Source organism: Balearica regulorum, chromosome 3, assembly GCF_011004875.1.
Source record: "Balearica regulorum gibbericeps isolate bBalReg1 chromosome 3, bBalReg1.pri, whole genome shotgun sequence".
NCBI classification, from domain to species: Eukaryota; Metazoa; Chordata; class Aves; order Gruiformes; family Gruidae; genus Balearica; species Balearica regulorum.
Genome location: NC_046186.1, coordinates 106,962,669 through 106,989,282, shown reverse-complemented (window position 1 = coordinate 106,989,282; position 26,614 = coordinate 106,962,669). Strand labels below are relative to the sequence as shown.

The 26,614-nt window shown below is 39.0% G+C and overlaps 1 protein-coding gene across 2 annotated transcripts in view; it reads left to right on the top strand.

The window, feature by feature from the left end:
• Positions 1 to 810: 810 nt before the first annotated feature.
• The window catches only part of TMEM63A (transmembrane protein 63A), a 32,375-nt gene continuing 6,571 nt past the window's right edge, over positions 811 to 26,614 (top strand). The window contains exons 1-20 of one of the 2 annotated variants that reach the window (XM_075749368.1): positions 898 to 991; positions 2,016 to 2,147; positions 3,038 to 3,234; positions 5,505 to 5,584; positions 7,160 to 7,223; positions 8,654 to 8,691; positions 9,814 to 9,956; positions 11,946 to 11,997; positions 13,103 to 13,211; positions 13,602 to 13,672; positions 14,134 to 14,214; positions 14,838 to 14,961; positions 15,321 to 15,454; positions 17,544 to 17,681; positions 19,563 to 19,716; positions 20,469 to 20,575; positions 22,264 to 22,350; positions 22,979 to 23,041; positions 23,977 to 24,139; positions 25,286 to 25,391. In XM_075749368.1, coding sequence (XP_075605483.1) covers positions 3,049 to 3,234; positions 5,505 to 5,584; positions 7,160 to 7,223; positions 8,654 to 8,691; positions 9,814 to 9,956; positions 11,946 to 11,997; positions 13,103 to 13,211; positions 13,602 to 13,672; positions 14,134 to 14,214; positions 14,838 to 14,961; positions 15,321 to 15,454; positions 17,544 to 17,681; positions 19,563 to 19,716; positions 20,469 to 20,575; positions 22,264 to 22,350; positions 22,979 to 23,041; positions 23,977 to 24,139; positions 25,286 to 25,391 — 1,900 coding nt within the window. In that variant the 5' untranslated portion in view covers positions 898 to 991; positions 2,016 to 2,147; positions 3,038 to 3,048. Of the gene's footprint in view, positions 992 to 2,015; positions 2,148 to 3,037; positions 3,235 to 5,504; positions 5,585 to 7,159; positions 7,224 to 8,653; positions 8,692 to 9,813; positions 9,957 to 11,945; positions 11,998 to 13,102; positions 13,212 to 13,601; positions 13,673 to 14,133; positions 14,215 to 14,837; positions 14,962 to 15,320; positions 15,455 to 17,543; positions 17,682 to 19,562; positions 19,717 to 20,468; positions 20,576 to 22,263; positions 22,351 to 22,978; positions 23,042 to 23,976; positions 24,140 to 25,285; positions 25,392 to 26,614 lie in introns of both variants that reach the window. The other variant, XM_075749367.1, reaches the window with a different exon arrangement.

The window sequence follows — 26,614 nt, the reverse complement described above, 5'->3', positions numbered from 1 at the left end:
ATGAGGGGCTTTGAATATTTCACGGAACATTCATACTACTAGTAGTATTTATTTCAGAGTTACCTATCTTAGCATATGGCCTACTCCACTTGTACCTGCACGCTTGCCCACTTTACCAGATTGGGAATTGTGAAATCTCTTTTGAAATTTCACATCTGTCCTTCCTTTTCTGCTATAAAAAGCTCTTTTTTTGACCTGATCTTTTTAGGAGGTTAATGGCTAATGTGAGTCACAGGCACAAAAGGGTTTCCTCCAAACCACAGCAACGTAGTCCACGCTAACTTAAGATGGAGAAATCACCCTGTAGTCAAGAAATCCTTCGTTCTTCACTGGAGAGTTTGTCTTCAGGATCCAGCATACAATTTTTGTAAGATAACTATTGTAAACCATCATAGACATAATTTCAACAGTATTGCATAAAGGGAAAGCTTGGTTCGAAGTGCCTTAAAGGCAGCTCTTGCACACACAAGCCTCTGACTCAGCAGCTCTTGCTGACCCTGCCGTGTGGGAATAAAATCAGCTCCCAGCACAGCTCCGAGTGTCTCCTGTGCTAAAACAAAACCCCACTGAATAAACCCGGGTGACTCCATCTCCTGATTGCCATGTCATATTGGTGACAGATGAAAAGGGACAGCAGTGCAAGAAGAATGACAGCAACTTTCCCCCTGGTTATTTTAATACGGGGTCTCTTCCCCGAGGGAAGCACTTCAGAGTCTGAAAAAGACGACTAGAGAGGCGAGGGGCAGCAATATCCCCACGGAAAAAGCCAGCCGCCTCTGGAGCTGCGCTGCCCTGCGAAGGAAAGAAGCAGACGGAACACTAATGGCCGCCGCCCCGGCCTGCCCCGGGCTGGGCCCGAGCACGCATGCGCGGCTCCCGGGACTTGTTGCTGGGGTTTGTAACTTCAGGTCCGGGACGGCGCGTCGGCGCCGCGCCCCGTGTGGTGACGAGGCGAGAGGGGAGGAGAGAGGCCGCGGCCGCCCCGGAGCAGGTAAGGGAGGGGGCGGGAGCGGCAGCGGCGCTGTCGGCGGCAGCCCTGGTCGGCGGTGCTGTGAGGAGACGGGACGGGCAGGGCAGGGGCTGCGTGAAGCGGCCTGGGGGCAAGTCCAGCCGCGGGGAGTGAAGAGGGCGAGGTGAGCCCTGAGGGGCGGCCGCTGGGGCACGGGCTGTGCTGTCGGGTGGGGCCGGCCGCCTCCCGCTCCCCTCCGCCCAGCCCTCCTGAGGAAACAGCCGTTTCCGCTGGGCCTCCTGCCCGCTGTCCCGTCCGCGGCCGCAGCGGGACCCCGGCCCTCCGCGGGCTCGGGGCGGGGAGTGGGCGGCCGGGGCAGCCCTGGAGGCGTCCCCTCCCTGCGCGAGTTACCAGCCCTGGCGTTATCCGGTGTGCCGCTTGAGGAAACTGGCGTGCCGCCTGAGGAAACCGGCCCCGCCAGCCCTGATTTCACGGCCCTACCAGGGCCGGGGATACTGCCAGGGTCCCAGTCAAAATAAGGGAGACGGTTTCTCGTTTCTAGAGCCCGTACCGGTGCTCGCGTCCTCTGGAGAGGTGGCGAAGTGCCGCTCGTTGCATGCTCGATGGGTTGCTGCAGCGCAGCCCCACCCGTGGGAGGTCTTGCCATTCTTTTTATCTTCCTGACAGCTGGCCTGTTTAATAGTTTTCAAGAATTGGAAACTGTGCCTGATAAGATCCAGTGTGTTCCTTAAAATTTAGCATACAGTCTCTGCAGTTGTTGTGACAAAGGTTTCCAAAGTATGTTTAAAAATACTCTCTTTTCTGTCACTGCTAAATTTCAATCCTTAGAAAACAAGGACAGGTTCATGGCACAAATTTTCAGTGGTTTGGTTTTTTTCTGTGATTAAACATGTCAGGTGTGACAAAATTTCTTCACCACTGTGTCTCGGTCCAACATTTAGTAAATGCTGTTTTGGGAGGAGTATTCTTCATGCTGTTTTTCTGCTGGTTAAAGGGAGAACTTGTAGTTATTCATATTCCTAGTTTGGTGTGGTTTTGTTTTCAGCATCCAGAATAGAGCTGTCATACGAGGCATGTGGAGTCCTCTTACAGAGGCATGATATCCCAAAAGTAGTGTCCCTGGACCTGTGTGATGAGGACCTACAGTATTTGCTTTTAAAGGATAGAGGGTTTTGTGGTACACTTTCTTTATGAATTTATCAGTCAGAAGTTTATTCTGCGTGAAGCATGCTTTTGTCCGAAGTATATGGGAATCATCAAGTTAGTAAGATCCAAGAAAAGAAATGTTTGAAGTGGAAAGCCCTGAAATAAGTGAGCAATTGCCTGCACTAATAAAAAGACCTTTATATGAATAGCTAAATCTTGTGCATTTTTGTCTGTTACTACATTATCTGAGCAGGTCAGTTGACTAAAATGAGGAAGATGACTGTTCTCTTAGAAAATCAGAAATACTCGTTCTTTCTTCTTCATGATATACTGTAGTTACTGTGCTGTTCTTTTAGTTGAATTCTATTAAAAAAAGAAAGTCACACAATATTCTAAGAACAGAGGGGAGCATGTGTATTTGTGTAGTAGTTCTTTTCTGTGGAATTTGTGGCAAATTTGTTAATAATGTCAAGATCTTGACATTTGAATACAAAGTTCACAAGCCAGTACGTTCACACATGCTCATCAACTAGGAGCAAAAGCCTCAAACTGCTATTGTTGGAAATGCCCCATGTTACTCCTGGAATCAGAATCCAGGCTGGAATAAGTAGTTTGATGTTATAGATTAGAAGATAGAGAAGTTTGTTTTGTGTGGGTCTTCTGTAGTCTTCCTCGAATGCCTATAGAGGATGTGGTTGGTTAGATGTCTGGAATTCTTGCTTGGGCGCTGCTACTAACTGAGCCAGTCAGTTATTGTGAAATATTTTACAGGGAAAGATTGTCAAATATGATTTCACTTCCAAAGTAGTTTCCTGGTTGAATCTTCCTGCACTTTTTGTACTTGTAACATTAGTACATCTCATAAATACTAGGCAGGCTTTTCACATGGTTGTTTCACTTTTTTCTTTTCTTTTTTTTAAGGGAAAGACAAAATGAACCCTTTCTTTTTTCTGGGTTTTGGACATTCTCATCTAGTCTACTTCTGGAATAGAAGCGTACCTTTCAACTCGACAAATGAGACGTACTGCTACAGCACTGCCCAGGGCAGCACGGTGCTCCAAGGAGTAACTTTTGGTGGAATCCCAACTGTCCTGCTGCTTGATGTAACCTTCTTTTTTGTAAGCCCAGTTTCTGTTTCTTATTTGAAAATCCTTCTGACCTTCTCAAAAGTTAAATTGTTCAGAATTCTCTTATTTATCAGGTAGGGATTTGTTTTCTGAGAATCTTCAGAATAGTAAGTGTGCAAAGGCCATCTTGGGAACATCAAGGCATTTTTCAAGTATCGATAAAGGTTCACATACATGTGGGGTGACAGTGTCACTGTATGTTGGATGCGTAGATGTAGAGAGAGTGCGATATCGTAATGTCTGCATGTGGAGTCATGGTGGGCTTTGTAGTAGTAGCTCAAATTTCTATGTTTTGTCTTAACTGCAAGAACATTTTTTCCTTACTCTGAGTACTGGGTACCTTTTCAGGAAGGGAACAGCATTGTTAACTTGTTTGTTTTTTCAAAAGGAAATACAATACGGAAAATCTGTCTTTTGACAAACTTTTTAAAAATTAGATTTCATGAAGCTGTCGAGGAAATAATATACTGGTCAGCTCAGTCCTGACAAAAGGAGGAATAGGATTAGTTGCTGGTCTGGAGGCTCCAGGACAGTCCTAAGGCTCCAATAAGACTTATGGTTATTTCTATAAGTTTGGTGTAGGTGGTCTTGAGCCACCAGAAAAAAAGCTGTAGACCTGCAAATTGGCCTGATAAGTGAGATTTGTGGCAGTAAAATGAGACTAAAAGGATGACATAGTTCCCACATTCTAGAAAGCCACTGTGGAGACTTAAAACTACCTGTGTAAGGTCTGAGCTAGTAGCTCTGTAGGAATGTGGAGGATGTTCCTAAAAGTAATGTAGTGGCATTCTTTGCTGTTGGTTAGGTGTATGCAGCATGCTACCACAAATCCATTTGCTGAGGATGTACAGTATTACTGCTCTGTGCGACTGATGGCACAGCATTTAATAAGATTTAGTTGGAGTGTTTGGGGGACTTTTTTTTTTTTAAGCTGTGATTGAATTTTAAGATACTGAGTCTCTGCTTTTGAGTTCCTTGCTATTGAACCCTCCTCTGAAAGGTAGGTAGAGAGTCAGATGCAATGCAGAAGGCTCCTCTCTTCTTCAAGTACCGAGTATTGCAATTTATTTAGCAACTCCTGTATTCCTACATTCATGACGTGTTTACTGCAGATCCCTTTAGTAACTGTCAGTTGCTGGGTTTCTGAATATTATTTCTAGGCTGGTTTCCTAAGGAAGTGGGGTTTATATATTGCACTGTCTTTCCATCTTGGTCTGGCAGTTCCTCCTAATAACTGTAGAATACATTAGCCAATTTCAGCCGAGGTTGTCAAAGAGTCTAGAGAACTTGATATCTTGAAATTCCTGCTTGCCTGAAGTTTAATGGCCAGATGCAGGAGCAAGATCTAAATTATTATTCCCTGTTGGGAGGAAGGCTCTTGTAAGAAGGTTTTATTCATTGTGAAATGCGGAAATTAGTTGTGTAATCTTGACACATAGATAATCTTGGCCTGTATCCTGGCTGGCCAGTTGTATTCGCATGGATCCAAATAAGTTACATCACGAGCACCACTTTCTAGCCAAACAGGTATGGGATGTAGGAGGGCCTAGGAGGTGAGGGCGTATGCTACGTATGCATAGAAAACAGGCCTTGTTACTTCTGCTTAATTGCTTCGTACAGAGCAACTTGTTTCTTTAAAAAAAACAAACCCAACAACCACGCATCTGTGAAATACATAGTGTGCTTTTGGGTTTGGTTTTTTTTTTTCCTTGTTTTCTTAGCCTCTTTCAAAAAGTGCAAACAGGGGAGATAAAAATACATTGCAGAGATCAAATATAAGTTTCTAGGGTCTAGTTTCTGTGGAGTTATGATAATATATTTACTTTTACAAGGATAAAAATAATTCTCATGCTGGAGAAAATAGTTGAGCCCCCTATAGCCTGTTTACATCACTGTTTAAAATTGCGAATCTTCCATCATAGTTCGGTCATTAAGTAATGAATAATAGCGAAGATGTATTTATGAAAGTTTTTACTTCCTCTGAAGTACTACTTGCTACTTTTCTTGTCGCAAACCTTCATACACTTGCAGTTCAGAGCTATTTTTGCATGCAGTTCTCTTCCTTTATAAATTAGAACAGGAAGGCAGGTCCTTTGGTCCCAGACAAATTGGTTTGTAGCATGGTCACCACTGGGTTGGTTAACATATGACAGCTGGTTTAAGAGCTAGAACAGCATTTTTTGACAGTTCCTATACACCTAAGAAAAATTATTATGAAGTGGAAAGGTAAATATTCAAAGATCTTTTTTTTTATTTTCTAGATTTTAATATTACTGTTTTCCGTTATAAGAAAGAGATTCTGGGACTACGGTCGTGTTGCTCTGGTGTCAGAAACTGAAAGGTAAAAAAGATTTTACCCTTTCAACAAAGGTAAAAAAGGTAAAATCAGACTGATTTGTTGAAACCGTTTGGGAAATGTGGAAGTAGGAAGAGTAAATAGGGCTTAAATTAAGTGCATTTGTGTCAGTTAGATATGTTTGTAATCACATGCACATATTTGTTAAAAATGTCTTCATGCTGCTTTGCGTGAAATAACGTCCCACTCACAGAATTGCTCTTTACAGTTTTAGTAATAAAATTGTGTGTTTGGTCATGAATTTCATTCTGCAGTTGTGGGTTAAGGAAGTAGAGGTAAGAAAATAGACTGCTTGTCTGCTAAGATGTCACATATCTACACATTGATGTTTGCAGTGTGTTTCTGTATAGAAGGGTATTTAATATTTTATTTATTTTGTCTGGAGTCTAGAGCTGCCTGTGCCATAATATTTCTGAAAGGTTTAAAAATAAAAAAGAAATGTATTGTTGCAGATTTCTGAAATTCTTCACTTATTTTTAGTAATACTGCAAATGAGCTTTTGATTATTTTTTGTAAAATACTACTTCTACAGGATGATGCCCTGGCATGCTTAGAAACTAACTGTCTATTTAAGAAGTGGGTAAACTTTAACAAGGAGCCTCTTCCTGATATTAGTGGTCTAAGTTGTAGGAAATTCACAACTAAACAAGAGGAAAGGACTCAAAATGTGGTTTGGGGTGTAATCCATGTACAATTGTGAAAAGTAGATAGCGGGGGAAAAAAACAGATGGACATTAATTGAGACTGCTTCAATCCAGCTAGCACAGGCAGCAAGAATGAAGATGCTCTGGTATAGGCTTCCGCGTGGGCTGTAGAGGCCTGCCTGGGACAAACAGGTCCTTGAGCAGTCAGACACCTAGGAGCCTACATTATTGTCCCTGCTGGACTGTGACCTGAGCCAGCTAGGTCAAAATCATAGATTCACCTATGGATACACTCCATTTTTCCGTGTATTGTCCTGTAATTATGGGTACATCACCATTGCAACATTTCTTTTTAGCAACAAACTAAAAACTAAAATACTCTGCTATTTTTGAGGGCTACAGAGTCTCTCAATGTTTCTAGCCTTGCTACGGGACTTGGTTTGTATGAGGAGGTGGTCCTGCAGGTAAGGGATTTAGTTGTGCGGTGAAATTCTGAGTGGTGGTTGTAAGATGAAGGCAGAAAGGTGGAGGGAAGAGAGATGATGTCTTGTAAGGAGGAATATCTAAACAGGAAGCTAGCTTGCGAACCTGATCCTCGCTGGACTTCCAAACCTGTGTTGCATTCTCTTATGTTACTGTGGTTTTAATATCCCAGTAAAACACTGTTTTCTTTCTAGTTCAGTTATATGCTCTCACCTCAGGAGCTTGAGTGTCCTCCCTTTTCAACATGAGACATAGCACAAGTTTCTAAAATTAAGCATGTGCTACAAGGTGAAAGCCACAACTTTCATAAGAGAAAAAGTGGTTTTGTACTACTTCCTTTAGTTACTTCCAAATATGTAAAGTTGAAATAATTCTGTGGAATTCCATCGTCTGTTATTGAAGATATTCAAAAGCATCATTTAATGTATTTTAGTGAATCAAGATACAACCGACTGTCAACATCTTCATCAGTACCTGAAGATCTTGAATATGATAGGGTAAATATTCTAGAGTTTTGATATGTTTTTTTTAAAATGTAAACTGTTTAACGAAATCTGTTGTAATTTGCCATTTCACCTAGTCCGATGAACCAGTCGTTAAACTGGAAGACCATCTATATGCAAAAAAGAGTAATGCATTCTTTATTGTGTTTTTATAGAACCATACCTAATCTCTCTCTGACAAACTATTGCCATATCATAAACCAATATCTGGTGGTGTTGTTTTCAAGTAACTTTTTTTTTTTTAATTAGGAAAGAGACTATATCTTGGACGTTCAAAAGGGGGGAGGGAGAGGGAGTAAAAACACTAGTAAATAACTTTTTGAACTGTTATTTAAGTACAAATTATGCTATGTTCACATTGCAAATAATACCTAGTTGGTCTTTATAGTACATTGTCTTCCTCATGAAGATGAGAAAACTGGATGCAAGTGTGAGGCTAGTAATAATGCCATGTGCTCTTAATATTAAAACTGGTATGGAGTGGAAGATAATTTTTTGGCCAAACTTCTGATTGATTCCATCCACAGTCATTCTGGAGTCTTTGAATTCACACATCTCTAGCGTTTCCTGTTGCAGCTTCAGAATGAACCATGCGAGAGTTGTCCAGTGGTGGCAGCCTACACTTTTATATATGTATCAACTTAATATTTAGCCTTGCAACTAAATAATTGTGTGAGCATCAAAAACATACTGGTGTTTGATCAGGGTTGCTCTGCTATTTGTGTAGTTTTCTTCATCTTTTGTAAAACCCTAAAGCAACTTTATCATTGAAACTCTTGAATAAAAATGTATCTCTCTAGCTCGACACTAGTCACTTGGAAGACGAGGCCTGTCGAGAGACAAAATTTCTTTGAACCATACTGGAACATCCAGTGAGATGTGATCTCTGCTGTACAGTTTCATAGGAGAGTTTGTAAACCTATACAAGAAACCTTTCCGTCAATGTAATCACAGTGGTGTTTCTAACTACCATTTAACTGATTAACTTGTATTAGACTCATGGAACTTATCCATGAAATTGGAGAGTCTCTGGAAATGGTTCTGGAAAAAATTAATCATCTTTTCTGCTCTAAAACAGTCCTTTAAAAAAGAATTCTTTAGAAGCCTCAATCTTGACTTGTGTCCATTGAAGGTGGGATTTGGTCACACTTGTGTAAATTTAAAGAAGCCCAAGCAATAAACGTGCAAGTAATAAAAACCCCCCCCAACCTTAAATACTCTCTGAAGACAGATATATGAAATACCTTGTAAAAAGTCTGTAGGGTATAAGGTATTTTTCTGTATGTTTCTAAATGATAATTTCAGAGCAACAAACAAACTTTAGCTAAGAGATTGGCTTAATGGAAACACTTCTCTTACAAAAAATATAGTCTCTAATCTGTACAAGTATGTTAGCTCCTGAAAACGTCCTTCTTTATTTATAGGGGTTTTGTTCTTGGATGACAGCTGCTTTTCGGATGCAGTAAGTATATAAAACAGAAATAGTGAGCTGTGGTTTGCTTTGTTCTTTTTGTAATTAAAAAAGTGGGGTCGCATTCAGAAATGATTGGTTGGGGTCTTTTTCCTTGAGTAGATAGAATTGAATGCAAACAGTGATACAGGTGCCTCTGGTGTGGAAAAAGAATATGAAAACAAGGTCAGCTTATGAGAATACTTCTTCAGGATATAGTCGTCCTTCTGCTGGCAGCCCAGGGACTTCCTGATTTTGAGACAGTGTGTGAACCTAAGTGAATCTTTGGCATTTAAATGGATTCTGAGCTAATAACTAGGCTCTAGGCTTTTACCCTTCAAAGAGTACTGTGTGGGTGTTCCCCTGTTTGAAGCCAGTAGGGCCCCGGGCAGGAAACAGGGTTTCCTGGCAAGGATTTCTGTGGAGAACTGGTGGTTTAGTTGGGGCTGGAATTGACTAACTAGGAAAAGCCCATCCCACTATTTCCCAGAAACCGAATGTTAGATGTGTGATGTCTGTTCTTTGTATCTCTTGGGGCTTAGTAAATCATGGTTCTTAAAAATCAATTTCTAGCTTGGGTACATTGAAACAGAAAAGGAGTTGGGATTGAGCCTGTCTTTCTCCATTTTTTGCTAGTTAGATAAATGATGAGAGTTCATTCCAATGCCTATTAATATCTTCTGTTAATTGGATGTTGTACGAGTAAGGTGATTGTGTTGTCATTTTCCTCATGGGGAGCCAAGTGGAGACAAGTGAACACTGTCACAGTGTGATCTTAAAGTGTGACAGCTAGGCTTCACACCTTGTGACTGTCATAAAGCAGGAGGTCACAACAATGACTTTGTCCTCTCTTAGACTGATAAAAAAGAACTTGGACTTATATTTGGTTTTCAGATTACTTGTTTCTGTCTCAGATTCCCTCATGTTCATTTTTGCATGTTGGTACTGCATGAGAAAAAGGCACTTTTAGAACTTAAGTTTATACGTGAAAGAACACAACCATGATGAAAATGTGTAGGGATTGATGGAGATGTCACTGGGTAGAATGAGAAATTAATGTATGTTCAAAAACTACCCCCAAAACCCCAAGGATATTAAGTAGACTGACCGTGTGCTTTTCTATCTATGATGCAGCGATGATGAGATTCATGAGAGATGCGGTGAAGATGCCATACATTACCTTGCCTTCCAGCGTCACATCATCTGTTTGTTGATTGCTGTCAGTATTTTGTCTGTGTGTGTCATATTGCCTGTCAACCTATCAGGTGATCTACTTGGTAAGATTTTTTTTTTTATATTCTGAGAAGAATGTTGTGGTTTATATCGTTGCAAAATTTATATCTAGCTAGACAGTCTCCCATTGTTCACTTCTGTTTTGGTTTGCAGCTCAAATCTTCTCGCTGAGACTTTGTTGGTGCTGACTAGACAAAGAATTGCTTCATGTTTCTTGCAGCCCAGTCCTGATTATGTCTGCCAGTGTGACACCTACTTCTATCCATTATTAACTCACACGCAACAAATACAATAAGTGTGTCCTCTAATCTGTCACTCAGGTTGCTAATGAGAATACTGGTGGATAGAACTCTGTTAAATCCTGTTTAGATCTTCTCTTTTTGATAATGAGCCCTTATAAGCCTGTTTTATACCTGGCTTTGTATCAGTCTTGTCAAGATCATGTTTACAGAGTTGTTCACTGTTGATCATCTTGGTGAACAGTGATGCAAAAAAAGGCAAGAATTCCTTTGGTTTTCCCAGGAGCTCTCAAGTGAAGTACTTGCTTGTGTTTTGTTTTTGTTTTGTTTGTCCTTATGCCACAACAATTGCATCTTATTTTGTGTACTGACCTTGCTGATCTTTGTCCCTATAATTTATTCTCTTCTATTGTCCTTAATAATGTGGCCTAGTTTTTGTTTTCAGTTTACTCGTACCTGCGTTTTAAAGAGCCTTGTGACTTAGCCCTTGTCTGTAATGGGGCATGTTGTACCTGTGCCTTTAGTATTGTTTCTTTCTGGAACTGCCATCTCTGACTTCCCTTTTATGAGCTCTTTCTTAGCAATTCTCTGTTTATATTAATATCTGCTTTCTTAAAGACGGTTGCTGTTCTTTTTTTTTCTTTGCATTTTTCTTTTTTTTGTTCTTTCAAAGCACCCTTTATCACTTTCCCCGTCACTCCTCCTTCCTTGCTTTCCGTGTCTGTTCTCAGCCTTTATCCCTAGTTTTACAGAATCAGATCCAACACAACTGTTGCCCTAGTTGCTGTCTTCACCTCTTTCATAAAGTAAAGACAGCAATGCTGATGCCTTCAAAGAACTTATAGAATTTAGTTCCCTCTTCTGGTCTAGTTACTGCCTGTATATTTATTCCAAAATGGATTTTGTAATACACATCAATTTGTGTGCACTGACCTTCTCTAACCTCAAGTGGATAAAAGTTGTAGTATCTTGGATACCAACAGATGGTCTCTTAAATCAAATGGCCGTGTGGCTGGCCTTCTAAAGCAGGAGACTACAACTTCTATTTTCTTGCATTAATTTTTGTAATGCTAGGAAATACAGCTGAAAAACAAATATGAAGTTTTAGTGTGCCTTCCTCCCCTTACACAAAATCCATGTATGGTGGATTTGCAGTTCTTTCTGTTCTGATGACTTAACTTGCAGTGTGGTTTAACAGTCTGTGCTAGAAGATTGTTTAGCTTTCCAGATGTACTTAGCTCTTTTTCCTTTGTCAACATGTACTCAATTTTCACTCACTTGCATTATCATTTTTTAAAATACTTGACAGTCTAGAGAAACATGTCATATAAAATTTCTCATTTTTGACCTTAGTAAGGTTATCAGTACTCTTTTGTCAACACTGAATTAATGCAGTTTAAAATCTGAGATAAGGAATCAGTGAAAATGGAATGAAAATGGGAATATGTTCAAATCCCTAAACAATCTTGTTCATGAATGTGAAAGGAGATTGGAGGGAGAAAGGGAACTGCTGCAAAGATCTAGTATTCAGATTTTTAAAAACAGTCTATTATTTCTCTTGATGGGTTGAATGCGGTATAATCCTGGGGTTTGGTTTTTTTCCAACTTTAAAATGCAATACAGGCTAAACCAGCATCGATTATGATTCTAAATCTTTTTAACAATGAACGTGCTCAGCATTAAAAAGAAGTATATCAACATTTTTTTAAAGAATAGAATAAAAGCTGACTTTCGGATAGTTTGCATATAAATGTTGCACCAGTTAATTATGCTACTTGTTTTTGTTCTTCTTAGATAAAGATCCCTATAGTTTTGGAAGAACAACTATAGTAAACTTACAAACTGGGTAAGTAAATCTTGCAGAGTACTTTTATGCTTATGTCTGTTTCCTGCTGTAGTGTCTAAACACATGAATTGATACTTGCAGCATGGCTCATGGGGCAGGAATTACTTATTCATGCTTTGCCAACTGAAACTGGGATGTGTTCTGCTTCAGGCTATGCAGTTACAGTGCTGATAAGAAATCTGGAGACTTGGCTTCTACTCTCTCAGCTCTTACTTCTTACACCACATGTTTCTCTTGGCTAATGACTGCACATTGAGCAATATTATTTTCAGAAATTTCCACGTTAAAAGAAACCATACTCCAGAAGGAAAATAAAGCTGACAGCTTTACTAGAATGTGTAACTCAGATGACTTAAATTCTCTTACATCAGATTTATGTGTATGCATATCTCTCCCATCCCAGATCACGATTAAAATTACTTTTGTGTGTTGTAAAAACAGTCTGTAAAATATTTGAGATACACGGCTGTACAGTTTTTCTGTTTTATTACTTGATCAGTCCACATCTATCCATGCTACTGTGTCAAATAGTGTTTCTGCCAATGCACTTGTTTTTAACCACATTATGAATCCTAGTAACTGGTGGGGATTTTTTGTTTGGTTGGGTTTTTTTTAATCTGTAGAATACATTCCTATATTTTAGGTTAATTGTAATTATTAATGCTCTTCACAAAACTGAATAACTGTTCTCAGAACAGAACTTCTGTAAGCTTTGAGGAAGGAGCTATCTGAGAAGCAGAATTTATTCCCTGTATTAGGCTGTTTTCAGTTTGAGTAAGGATTGTGTTCAAGGAGAGTTCAATTATCCACTCAGCACAGTAACTAATAAGGCCAATAAAAAACATTTTGGCAAACAGCATGGTGTGTGCTATTGGTCATCTGAATGAGAAGGCGCTTTGTAGGTTTGTTATCCATAGAATTTTATGATAAGCAAGTAACCCTGCATAGGCATCTGCATGGGCATGACTGACTATCAGTAACTACCTTTTTTTCTTGGTTTTTTTTCGATGAGAAGTTCCGTCTGCTTAGCGTTTTGATGGCTACTTGTATCAGTTGGACAATTAGTTCTTCCCGTTTCTCATATTCATAACATTTTATCCAACAGCAATAATCTTCTTTGGCTGCACACAGTTTTTGCTGTTGTTTACCTGATTCTGACTGTTGTCTTCATGAGACATCACATGAAGTATGTCACATATAAAGAAGAAAACACAGTAAGTTTCTGTGTTGGGGTGAAAAAATTACACAGCATATTTGCAAGTGGATAGTGCTAAAAGACCATATTGCTAAGATGCCTCCTGCTTGCTAGAATGTGACATAAGTGTGAAGGAATTTACTGAAAGCAAAGCTCTACCAAGTGAATTGTGAAGATGAATGGCAAGAAGGGGGTTGGAGAGGGATTTGTGAAGTTTTGTTGTAACTTATTACCAATGTAGAAGGTGAATGTGGCGCTATCTTGAATAGATGCAGCTCCCATCAAAATCAAAATTTACTATCCTTTTTTTTCCCCTCTACGACACAGCTACTTGTGCTGTGTTGCTACCTTCTTGTTTTCTCTTTCGTGATGTGCTTTCTCAAAATTGGAGTTGTATTTTCTCTTGCAGGTTAAGTGCACATTGTTTATAACTGGTCTTCCAAAAAATGCAAAAGAAGAGACAATACAAGGCCATTTCACGTAAGTTCCATGCTTGAGTAGTACCATTAGGAACAGGAGATACAAAATTGTCCTAGTAGTTTTACCTGCCCAAGCAGAAATGTGTTTTGACTCTTGCACTGCTTAAAATTTTTGTTGTAGTATTCATCTTTAAAAGCAGGTCTTACTCCTTAGACAAAATTGAGAAAAGACTGTATTTCAATAAAGTTAGTTAGCTGATCTTAAAATTAGAATCTAAGAAGGTGGCTGTGTATCCACACTTTCCACTCATGCTCCCACATGGCCTTTACTTGGGAATAATGCTACACATCTCATATTAAAGTAACTTTCAGTAACTGTCTCTCTGGAAGTCTCCAGTCTATCATACCTCATTCAGAAATGAAATGAGTGATTGAGATGTCAGACATCACTGATGCTTTTTGAAACAGTTTCTTCATTGTACTTTCTGTTCTTACCATTCTCACATACTGCTTCCTTTTCAGTGCTGCCTACCCAACCTGCACTGTGCTGGAGGTCCAGCTGTGTTATGATGTAGCCAAGCTTATTCATCTCTTCAAAAAAAGGTACTTGTTTTTGTAATCTACCTGAGTTTAGCATAATTTTGTGACTGCTTTGGCAGTCCTTAATCAACATATGCCAGTAGTACTAAGCTTGCACTCACTGGAAATGAATTCTGCTCTTAAAGTTCTGGTCTGGACTTCAGTTAGATTTAGCTGTGTTTTAAGGTGAGTTGTGGGATTCAGCCCGTTTCTTGTAGGTGTGATATGTTGTGTGTTGCATAAGATAAGCTTTAACTTGCTGATTATTTATGCATGCATGTATTCATTTATTGTTGGGCAGTCCAAAGTGCAAAATCCAACTATTGAATTAATAACTCTGGGACCCTACTTCTTGGGCCAGAGGTGCTGGTTACAGGAGAGAAAAATGTTATCTTCTGTGCTACACAAGAATAACATCGTTCTTTGTTTTTTTTTCTTGGAACCTCACTACAAGTGTAGGGTGTATAATGCTATTACAGACTCAAAAAGAAATTATACTAAGTAGCCAGAATAAGGTATATGAATATCTTTATTGACTAATTTATCAGTCCTTGACATAACTTCTTCTCTTGGGGATTACATACTACTTAAGCTTGATGTTGATACTGTTTTCTTGCAAAATGTTATGGATGTGTTTTTCTGTCCAGAAAACAGGCAGAAAAAAGCCTAACTTACTATGAACACCTGCATCAGAAGTATGGCAAGCGGGTCCAAATCAACCCTAAGCCGTGCGGCCAATTCTGCTGTTGTGAAGTCAGAGGATGTGAAAGGGTAAGAGACTGTGTTGACTTTTAGTTATGGCTAGGTAGAGAGTTAGAAGACTAGAGAATAGTTTTTATGTCACGTTTTGTTGAGCTTCAGAAAACTCTTTATTCATTTATTGCAGGTAGCTCATAGTTCATGTTCTTGTACTGTACAGAAAAGGAATTCCCCAAAACTTTTGAAATGTAATCTTAGTGCAAAAATTGAAGTAGAAGGAAAAACTTGTTCGTTTGTCTTTGCATTGTGATGTGATTTGTAGTTTGTGGAAGTAGTATGAGGAAGAGAGACTATGGTTTGTGTAAGCTGTATTTTAATGAAGATACTAGCCACTGGGCACTTGAATGTAACGGTCATCAATTTCGCAACAGGAGGATGCTGTGGATTATTATACCAAAGTTAAAAATGAACTGATGGAAGAATATTCAAAAGAGGAACAAGCTGTTCATAATAACCCACTGGGAATGGCTTTTGTAACATTTCAAGAGAAATCTATGGCAACCTAGTAAGTTTTGTCTGCTGTCTTGTTTGTTCTCTTTTAACTATAATAGTTAACTGATGTCCTGTTTGTGTTGCTTGTTTGCTTATGTTGGTTCTTCTTCCTTTCTTCTGCTTCACCATCCTGTGGATTTGGTCTGTTTTGCTTTCTGGTAAGTTTTCCCGTACACGTGCACTTAGCCTGTATGCTTCAAGTGAAGAAAATATGAGGGACTAAATGGGTCTGGACATTTATTGGGATAAGGAGTCTTTCTCTTCTGTGTGCGATCCAGTCCATCAGTGTAGGTTAATAGTAGTCTGAACTAACTGGCTCTTGAATACAAGTTACTGATTTATCCGTTTTTTTAGTAACACAAGGTGGGTGAAGAAGGGAAGCAGAACAATATTTGTATTGCAAAAATAACACATCATGCCTTTTTTATTCTTTTCCATTTTATTCTTCATAGTTTCTCTGTTTTAAATGTCTCTCTAACATGACTTAAAGGTCAAAAGAACACAGACAAGTCTTTCAGGCTTTTTTCTTCCCCCCTCCCCCCCCGCCCCAAAGGAAGTCCAGGGTATAGAATTCCTTGCAAGAATTTGAGATGCTGCAGAAAGTTTTGCTTGCTGCTCTTTAACTGAGTAGTGATTATAGGTGGTGAAATCTGCCCCCCCTTCTAATTTTGTAGTGTTACACACTATATTTAGAGAATCTAGAGCATGAAATAACATTTTAAGATGTGAAACTGGAAGAAGAAATAAGCACTGAAGTTCCTTCTCAAGCTGCTAATTTGTTGTATAAAATTTTGATGGGGTAGTCTCTCCTTCAGCATGTGTTCTCAGTTGCACTGCAGGCACCTCTGAGTGCAATTATCAAGAACTGAAAATATTTTAGTTTTTTTAACTTGGAATTGATGTGGAAGACTCCGTTCTCTGGAAAATTAAATTAGATTACATATGAAGCTGAGGCTACTATCAAATTAGAAAGTTATTTGGTGCCCTTAGTGGGCTCTGCTCCACAGAGCCCTGAAATAGGATGGGAGAAACAGGAAGCCAAGACTGGAGTTCATGGAGTCATGTGGTTGTAGAAGCTTGGTTAATGATGGTGCTTGGTAGTATGGCCAGTAGCGCTGAAGTTTGCTCTGTATGTATTTTTAAAAATACACTGTCAAAATATAATTAACTTTTTAAATACTTGCTGCTGCAAGATGCTGGCAATTTGACATCATTACTTGAATTCTGGTAAGGTAAAGATCTGGGGTTTGGGGCTTATTTTTGTTTGTTTGGTGTTTGTGCGTGTGTTTCTGTTTTCTTTGTTAAGAGCACAACTGAGAAACAAGCATGTTCAGGAATTTTAGAGTGTACCTGTTCAAATACAATATATATTGTTTCCATGCTGGTGTAATAGAGCTTATCTGGAGTGGAACTTTTTACACAGCAACACACACACACAGTTGTACTGGCTCTGAATATATGCCTAGCACTTCTGTTGCTGTGTTTTGAGAAAAGTTTGAAAGCATTTATTCTCTGTGTGTTTACATTTTGTTTAAATACATTGATTGTCAATCAACTCATAATATTAGAAGATAAAATTAAGTGCTGTGATTATTTTAGGAGTGGGTGAAAGTAATATTTTGAATTTTGAGAATACCAGCACAATAAAAAAATTTCTGAGAATTGGTACTCAAGGCAAAATTGGCTAGTTTTGATACTAATGTAATGAAATGAGAGTGCAGACTAATCCTTTAGTTTGCTTTGATTTGAAAACAGCTGTAATTACATAAAGAGATGCTTGGGGATCTGCCTGCCTTTATTATTTCTAATGCTCTCTGGCTTTGATTTATTTTTTGAATAGATTTTTAATACAAGTTAGCGCTGTTCTTCGTATTGGTAAAAGCACTGAACAGTTCAAATCAAGACTGCGCTTTGTTTCCAGCGTTGTCAGATCTCAAAGACCTGTGGTAGTAACTGTTTAGATGATGGTCATTACATGCATAGTATAATGTTACATTATTGTCTAAGTACCTTTATCTCTATTCCCAGTCTTTCTCATTATATATGCAGCATTTTTCAGGTGTAAAAATTTGGAGAAATCCTCCTCTTTTTCTTCCTTACAGTATCCTTAAGGACTTCAATGCCTGCAAATGTCAGAGTATTAAGTGCAAAGGAGAACCCCAGCCATCATCCTACAGCAGGGACCTGTGTGTATCAAACTGGGAGGTTACATACGCTCCTTATCCTGAGAATATTTGTTGGTAAGATTCCTGTCTTACATCCATTTATTTCTGATAGTGTAGGTTTAGAACGTGAGAAGGGGGCTGAGTACGTTTTTCTTTACCCTAAACTAAGACTTTCTATAGTGTTTGGATGTGGCTAATCTGCACCTTTATTTCCATTACTGGTGTTCTTCATTGACAGTGGGGAGGCCTCCCAGAAGCTGACTAGTTTTACCATTCCAAAGTTCTGGTACCTGCAGTTCCTGTTAACTTTTAACAAAAAAAAATAATTTAAAAAATTAAAAAAAATAAGCTTATTAATGTCTGTGCCTCAGTGTCTCCATTTTTTGAGGTTAATGCATATTTACTGTTGAGACTTGAGGAAAGCAACTTGGTGTTAGTGCTGAGTATTCTCCAAGTATGTCTATTTTTTTAAGTTGCCACGTGACAAGTATAACTTGATCCACTCTGTGAACTACAGTCTGTCTTCTCGCATCTTTTTATTGACCCATTAAATTTCCAGGATTTTACCCACCACTTACAGGAGAGTGTCAGAAAATAGATAAATGCTTTTTGAATGAAACTGTTCCTGTGCTACTTTCTCTCATGGTTATAGGCTAGAAATGACTAAATGTTTTCCAATTGCTTTGCAAGTAAGTTAGGGTTGGATCAGTATACTCCCCTGGTCATATGACAGTAAAATTGTTGTGAAACTTCCATTGCCCAAACCAAAACTGCAAGTGAGACACAAACATGCACAAGTTACTGTATTTTACCTGTATATAACTTTAAAAAAAACCACAATATTTTTTCCTAATGATTTTAATAGAAAATTAATTTTATGGTTGACTATGGCATTTATTTCTAATAATTGAGATGTTTTCTCTAGAACTACAGTTCTGTGGTGGGGAATAAAGTACTGAATCTTTAAACATAAAGCAAACAACCATGATTCTTAGCTGTGTCTCTTACAGCTGTGTTATTTTGAGATGTGAATTAAAAATCTCTTGCAAGCTGCTCTCCAAGTAGGGTCAGTTTAATCTGGCTTTTTCATGAAAGGGTTCTTGCATGCTTGTGTGCTTCATTTCATCTTCCTTTTTTCAAGCACTGTCTTATAGACACAGTAAATAATCAGTGGGTTGAACCACTTACAAAGCTTTTCTAAACATCTCTGAGAGGAGAAGATGGTGGGGTTTTGTTGGGGTTTTTTTGTTGCTTTTTTTTTCCCCCCTCCTCTCCCCTTTGAGGAAGAGGAGGCTCAGGGATTTGCCAAGTTACTTACCTAGGCTCACAAAAAGAGTCGTCATATCTGGGAATGTTACTGAGCCTCTGTATCCTCATTTTGTCTGTTCTAAATACTTGGCTGTGGCTGGGGTTCAAATCATTCCAGTCCCTTTGGGAACCATTTCAGATAACATTTAAGAACTTTACCAGTTTAAGACCTGTGATTGTTCTTTTAATATGGCAGGAAAGGATGCAAAGTTTTTTACTTATTTTTTTAAAATCACAGTTTCTTGGTAGATTCTGCCTCTAATAGCTATTCTGCTTGCAGAAATTCTCTGTATCTTTTTCTATCTGTCTCTTCTTGTTCTAACTTTGCGTAGTACTTCTGTATTATTAAACAGTGGAAGTGTTTCATCCCAAGCCATAACTACATTAGACATTGTGTTTGTGTTATGAAAGACTAAATATGTTCTTCTGCAAGTGCAATTTATGTTATCATTCAAGAAATGCTGCACAGTTTTATTTCTAATAGCAGCTGGAACTTGTGTAGTGCTTTGTTGTATAACTTTGAGACTATGAAAGCTCAATTTAGAAAAAGCAGTGCTATCTGTTGCTTCACAGATAGTATATATATCTTTTTTTAACAGTAAATGCTTACTACTTGTTTTTGTCCTTTTTTTTTTTTTTTCCCCCCAGGAAAAATCTTTCAGTGCATGGACTGAAATGGTGGTTTAGATGGGCTTGCATTAATTTGCTGCTTTTTATTGTACTGTTTTTTCTTACTACTCCTTCCATAATAATTTCAACCATGGACAAGTTCAATGTCACTAAACCTATTCACTACCTTAATGTGAGTATCACCGTATGTTTGGATATAGCTGTGTATCGGACCAGAATGTTGATAAGCTGATAAGTGTATAGTAAGACAGTGAAACAGTCACTATAAGCTAAATTTAGTTGGAATTCTCAGGATTGTTTTACGTAACTGCTGAGTAAAAAGCATATGTCCAGAATCAGGTCTCTACTCCTCTTTTGTTCCTTGATAGTAGGCTGAAATAATTTCATCTGAAACTTTATCTTATTATAAATGTTATACTTGTTTGTAGTAAAAATTTGCGTTCCAAATTGACACAATCCTAAATTTTGTAATCAAAAACCTTTGCCAAAAATGGAATTTCAACTTGTATTTTGATTTTTATGTTGAGAAGGGGGAAGTCAGATTTTAAGCTCTGAAGTAAAATGTTGTGGTCGTATTTTGCTTTTAGATTCAGAACAGGACAGCATATATATCTGGTCCTAGTCTGACAGCAGCTAAAGTCTCCTTGCAAACTGTTCATTCTAAATACTTCCCCAGGCTAGTGTAAGCTACGTAAAAACTGCTTGTGAGACTTCACTCTCCTGAAATTTAATTCCCAGTCCTACTCTTGTTTTTTGTCTTGCACACCAGTGCTGAGCACTTGCTCATTTAAGGCTGCATTTGCATATGATTTCAACGGTCCAACCTGCTATAATTTACAAAAAGCAAAATATTGCAGCCTCTGTTCTACCACAGCTGCTTTAAAACGTTTTTAATACTTACTCTTACTTTTTTCCCCCCACTAGAATCCCATCGTCAGTCAATTTTTCCCAACACTCTTGCTCTGGTCCTTCTCAGCTTTGCTACCAACAATTGTCTATTACTCAACTTTGCTGGAGTCCCACTGGACAAAGTAAGCAAGATTTTCCTCTGTTTTGGCCTTATCAGCTGAATTACTAAAAATGAATGGAGAAAGTGCTTATCTTTCATGGAACTCTTAAATCCACAGACCTCTCGTAGCAGGGAATGTCATGTTCTTGTCTCGTTCTAATGTTATAACCAACACTTTGGAGTTTGAGTTATTTGTAATCAACAGAGCAAGTGTAATCTGTCCACATGATTTGCTTATGCTTCCCCCTCTGCCTCTTTGCATTTAATCAGAAAAAAAAGTATAAGCAGGCTGAGGGGGTGTAGCTTCAACAGGAGTATGGGAAGTGCCTCTGATCCCATAACTAGATCACACTCTGGGAAGATGGGACTTGTGGGTTTGGATGCCCTCCAGGCTGAGAACATCACAAACCCCCAGAATCCCCTTCAACAGAAAGTATTCCAACTGCTGGCATGCTGCTTATAGAAAGGGCATCCATCTTGTCGTTGTTTTGTTTGGTAAAAATGGTCTGGTTATAACTCTTGGTGCACGACTCAGTTGCTGTTGGATATTGTTAGTGGTGATCTGAGATATCTGCTGGGCTTTGGTCCCATAGGTTGTCTTGATGCAAGATTTTCAGATATGACCAGTGCACTCCAGAGACGCCAAGCACAGTGATGTGCTGCTAACTTGGAGAACTCAGCACAGCTTAGTTTGACATACCAGGTTTCATCCCCAGTTTACCTGCAGTCAGCTAAAAGCTTTATACTGCGAACTGAATACCAGCTTCACTCAATCTCTTCCCATAATGCCGGCAGCCATTTTTGTTTGGTTTTATGTTCTAAGGTCAATTTTTTTGGACCTATTAATTTTTAGTACCATTCCCTTGTAAGACATCATGTCCAGAAGTTACTGTTTATTCATCAAAGCTGTATGCTCTTCTCAACATTTTTTTTTTAATTTTTTTTTTTTTTGGTAGTTGCATGAGGCACATGAACTTTGAGCCCTTCTCAGTCAGTTGAAATAGTTTTCGAAAGTCACTGGTGATCGCAGATCTGATTTCAAGCCTTGGTGTAGTTATACTGATACGTCCCACAGTGCCCAAGGGCTACATGATCCTATAATAAAACCTCTGTGGTTTTAATACCCTATCAGATACCACCTTTAACAGTCTGAATTGTTTATAACAATCGCTGCACTTTTCTGGCAACAGTGTGTCACTAGATAGATGTTCCTGCTACTGTAGTAGGGGTTATAGCCATTAGTAGTGTCATGTTGTTCCCAGAGACTTGACACTTTGCAAGGACAGTCAAGTAGCTTGTCTTAAGTGTCTGGTTTCTTGGCAGTGGTGCCCTTTTACGAACTGCCTAATCCTTCGTGGCATAACACTTGAAGAGCTGTTTGTTTACAAGCTGTTGTGAGATGTGAGTATCGTTGGATGAGAGACCAGCTGTGACTGTCATCCATCCCCTTGCTTGCGGTGCAGACCTGTAGTGATGCTAATCCAGAGTCTGGGTTAATGTTCAGAAATGTTTTCTTTGCCTGAGAAGATACTGAGAGCCTGCTTGTTCCAAATTAGTGAATATCTCAAAGATGTTTGTTTTGTGAGTATCATGTAGCAATGGTAAGGGAAACTGGAAGTCTGATGGGTGCTGACATTCTCTGGGCAAGATCCTTCATGTGTGGAAGTCTTTTGTATGAGTTTCTTACTCAGTTACTTCTTATGTTGGTAGATCTGCAGAGAACAGAATAATGATGCATAAAGTCTACATATTTTTGATCTTCATGGTATTGATTCTGCCCTCCCTTGGTCTGACCAGGTAAAGAATCATAGTTTGATGGAGTAATGTTTGAGTATCTTTGTCATATGAGGCAACTTCTGTTTTCTAGTTGATAGTTGAGGTATAGTTGATGTAGCCCCACTCCCTCCAGTGTGTATTGTTATGCGTAATGACAACATATCGTCTTTCATCTGAGGACCTCATAGTCCTTAAAGTTTCCAAAGGCTGACTTTTAGCAGAGAAATTTAATACCTTGTAAGATCAGTGACTAATTCAAAGTTGCCCATGCTCATCATCATAGCTGAGAACCCAGTTTCCTGACTATGTCCTATACTTCAGTTAAGAGTTGTCCTTTTCTTTCCACCTTTACAGTATTTGACTGTTTCCCTGGCTAACTGGGTAATATGTATTTGTCCTGTCTATATAATAACTGCTAAAAATTAATCATTAAGCCTTTAGTATGAAATAGATATTTCTGTTTTGTTTGATGCTGTATCTTTTTTCTTATTTTTGACTATCAGTAACTGTGATAAAGCTAAAGTGGTGTTCAGATTATTAGATTAAATTCTCTGTATCCACTACCCTGATCTGAACTGCTTAGAGAGAAGCCATTTTATACAGTACTGAGTTGTTGGAGACTGAATTACATTAACCATCTTTCTTTCAGCCTTGATTTTTTTTTCCGTTGGCTGTTTGACAGAGAATCATCTGATTCTGCAGTTAGACTGGAGTAAGTATTAGGAACCCTTTGCTAAAGGAATACTTGGGACTTCTTTTGCTGTTGACTAACCTTGGTTAATGTTTATTAAAATTTGCTTGGGGTTGGTACCCTGTGGGATCATGTTGAGCTTCTGAATAAGGGGAGGAGAATGCAAGTGATTTTGCTCTGAAGAAATCCATACTTTTTTTCCTGCTAGCTAATGTATGCAAGCATTCAGTAAAGAGACAGTTCTTTTCCCCAAACCTTATGAATTTTGTAGAAAACAAGAAGGGACAGGATGATACGATGCAGGTGAAAGGGGACCAGAAAATGTACTGAGGATTGTTTTCATATCATGGACAGGGGATCTTCCCAAGGATTACAGTGAGACCAAACAGCTGCAGCAGTTCTCTTTTTCTGAAATCCATTGACTCTTAAAATTAAGAAACATGATCATTTTTACACCAGCTTTGCAAATTGGCAGATACTGGTTATTATAAACTTTTGTGACTGTGGCTGGAGGGAAAGAATATAATGCAATTATTAGGACATAGTTAGGTTTCCAAATGCTGTTTCATCAGTAAGAAGACAACAATTAGGAGTTACTAAGCTGAGAGAGACAATTATTCTATTGCAGTCTTATCTCATCTTGGGTTGCTGTTGCAGACATCAAATGATGTTCTTGTCAACTATCAGCCACTCATCAGACTGCTGTATCTTTTCCTGAGCAGTTTATTCCTCATCCATATGGTAACTCAGCCAGGCTTTTACAGTATACTACACTCACTGCATTTACAGCTATGTAGTACTCGCTTTCAGTAAGATTATTGGAAGTCTTCTGGCCACTTCTTATGGTGTCCAGTCCTTATCCTTATGGTAAGAGATTTCCAAAGGATCCATTGTGTGTATATATGGTCTATTTGCTTGTCTGCTTTCCAGTCAGTGTCTGATGTCTTTCCTTGCAGATGTGTCTTCTTGCCTGACCAGGGAGCCTTCTTTGTGAACTATGTGATTGCTTCTGCTTTCATTGGCAATGGGATGGAGCTGCTGCGCCTGCCTGGCCTCATTCTTTACACCATACGCATGATAATGGCCAAGTCCACAGCAGAAAGGAAAAATATTAAACAGGTATTAGAGCCACTCCTTAACAAAAGGCAATTAAATGACTGATCCTTATCAGAAACAGTGGAAGCCTCCATCCTTCATACCATTAACTATCAATCTCCTGTCTGTCTTTTTTTGGCCTTTGTTTCACTTATCTGTGACAGGTTCATATTCCCTTCATTTGCAGCCCAAATAATGGGGAGGTATTTATTCAAGTCAGAGATGGTCAAAAATCAAAACCCAAGCTCTGAACTTCAGGTATTATTCTCTTCTTAGCTCCAAGTCAGAGTTTTATGATTTGGATTTTATAGGATAATTCTGATCTTATCTTATAGTCTAAATTTCAGGTATTTTAAAATTCAAATCTGTCTATAGTTAGTTTCTTCTGTCACCCTGCAGGTGTGTACAACTTACTTTCATCTGAACATACACCTAGCAAAATACATGCTTATTGTCTGTATTCCATTTTAAGTGGTGGACTTGCACTTCCCGATGATGTGTCAAATTCCAGGTGTTAAAATGGGAATTTAAGCCTGTATACAGCTGCCCTTTTTCTTCCTTTTCTCCTTCTTCTTCTTCCTTTTCTTCAGTGGGTGGGTTCCACTTTTGAAAGATTCTTTTAAACATTCACTTCTGTTAACTGTACCATATTACCCCTTGTGCTGGTTGACATGATTTATATTGATTTCCTCATCCCAGGAGGAAAACGTGGGAATACTGACCACACCAAAGCTTTGATATCTTGAGCTTTCCCTACTGGGAAAGCCAACACGAGGTTGGAATGGTTCAAAGGAATGATACAGGTTCAGAGGAATCTGCAGTGGGATGGAGGTTCTGAGTTTGGCACAACTATTTTCTGCCTTGTGGTTTCAAGTAGTTGCGTCTCGTAGATGAAAACAGATTCCCTGAAGTATTAATTTAAGACTATGAAAGAAGCAGCATATTTTCTGTAAGTACAGATGCTTAAAACGCATAATACTTCATCTCTCTAGTTATGTCATTTATGTCTCATAGGGAAATGACTGATCATAGCGAGAGAAATGACTGATCATCTCTCATAGCGAGAGAATAAGAGAAGGTGAATTGTTGCTTTAGGGAATCTATTCTTAACTCCTGACACATCATTTATAGATGGCATTAGAGTTTTGGGTGTTCTGTTTTTGTTCCTAGCAACAAGCATTTGAATATGAATTTGGAGCAATGTATGCCTGGATGTTGTGCGTGTTCACTGTCATCATGGCCTATAGCATTACGTGTCCCATCATTGTCCCATTTGGTAAGTTTCCCAATGAGCTGTGGGCACTGTGTGAATGAGATGGGGGCATGTGGGAGGTTTGGAAGGCCCAGTTCTCCATTCTTATTCCAGTTCCAATGTTGATAAATCCTTAGGACATGGATCCAAGTTTCCCTCCCTTCTTGCAGAAAAACAGGACAGAAGGCGGTCATTTACTTAGCTCTTGTACTGCCTTTAGAAGTTGAAAGTATATTTAATGTCTATTAGATGCTTATTTTATTTCTCAAGTCTGAGTTTATTAGCTCTGGTGGTGGTTTTTAAGAATTAAGCGTAGGAGTTTAGGTAGGTTTGGGGATGAGGGGATGATTTTTATCTCTTGAAGTTTGGGAGAAGCAAGCTGCAGAGGGTACCTAGCCTGGAGGTCTACCTTAAGCAGCCAAACTTGACATTCTGATCCTAAAATCCTTTAGGCACATTTGAAATAACTTTTCTCCTAAAGTTTGATTGATGTATGTAAAATGAAGCACAAAAATAAGCATGTTGAACCAGTGGCAAGAGGCTGGAAAACTACCTATCCTTTTCACTACTGCAGCTCTTCTGCATTGCAAACCATTTATCTAAAAATCGACATCCTGAGTGAGAAAAGGCACTGTGGTCATCACTGTGCTATGGACATCTGTATGCTCCATGGCCCTGACCCCAGCGATGTGACCTAACGATATGCTGGCTGCTTTGCTGGGACATGGTCTTGGTGAACACCATAACTGCCCTTTGGTGGGAAAAGGAAATGCTGTATGCTCTGGTAGATTCGCTGGCTCAGAAAACAGTTATCTAGGAGTTCGGGGCATGTGGGTGGAGCGCAGCTGCCTTGTGGTGAGATGGAGCTGCAGTCCTACAGGACCCTGAGAAGGTCTCCAGATCTCTAAGTCACAGACATCCTTTTTCTAGGCTGTTTCTCTTATTCAGTTGGTTTATCTCTGTCCCATGAACAAAACTTAACATTTCTGCTTTAAGTTGCCTATATATCTGGCTTTGACTACTTTCTTCTTCCTGTATCAGGCATTAAATCCTGTATGGGTGTGGAAGAAATTTAGCAATCTGTCTAGAACTCATGGACAGTTGTCCATCTGTAGTGACTGTGACATGATCTAAGTCTTATTTTACTGCATCTTTCATTCACAGAGATTCTGGATTGTCATAAGAATTATGTATAAGGAATCATTTCAGCAGCTACAGATATTTCCACTCTGGAAACCTGTTTATCA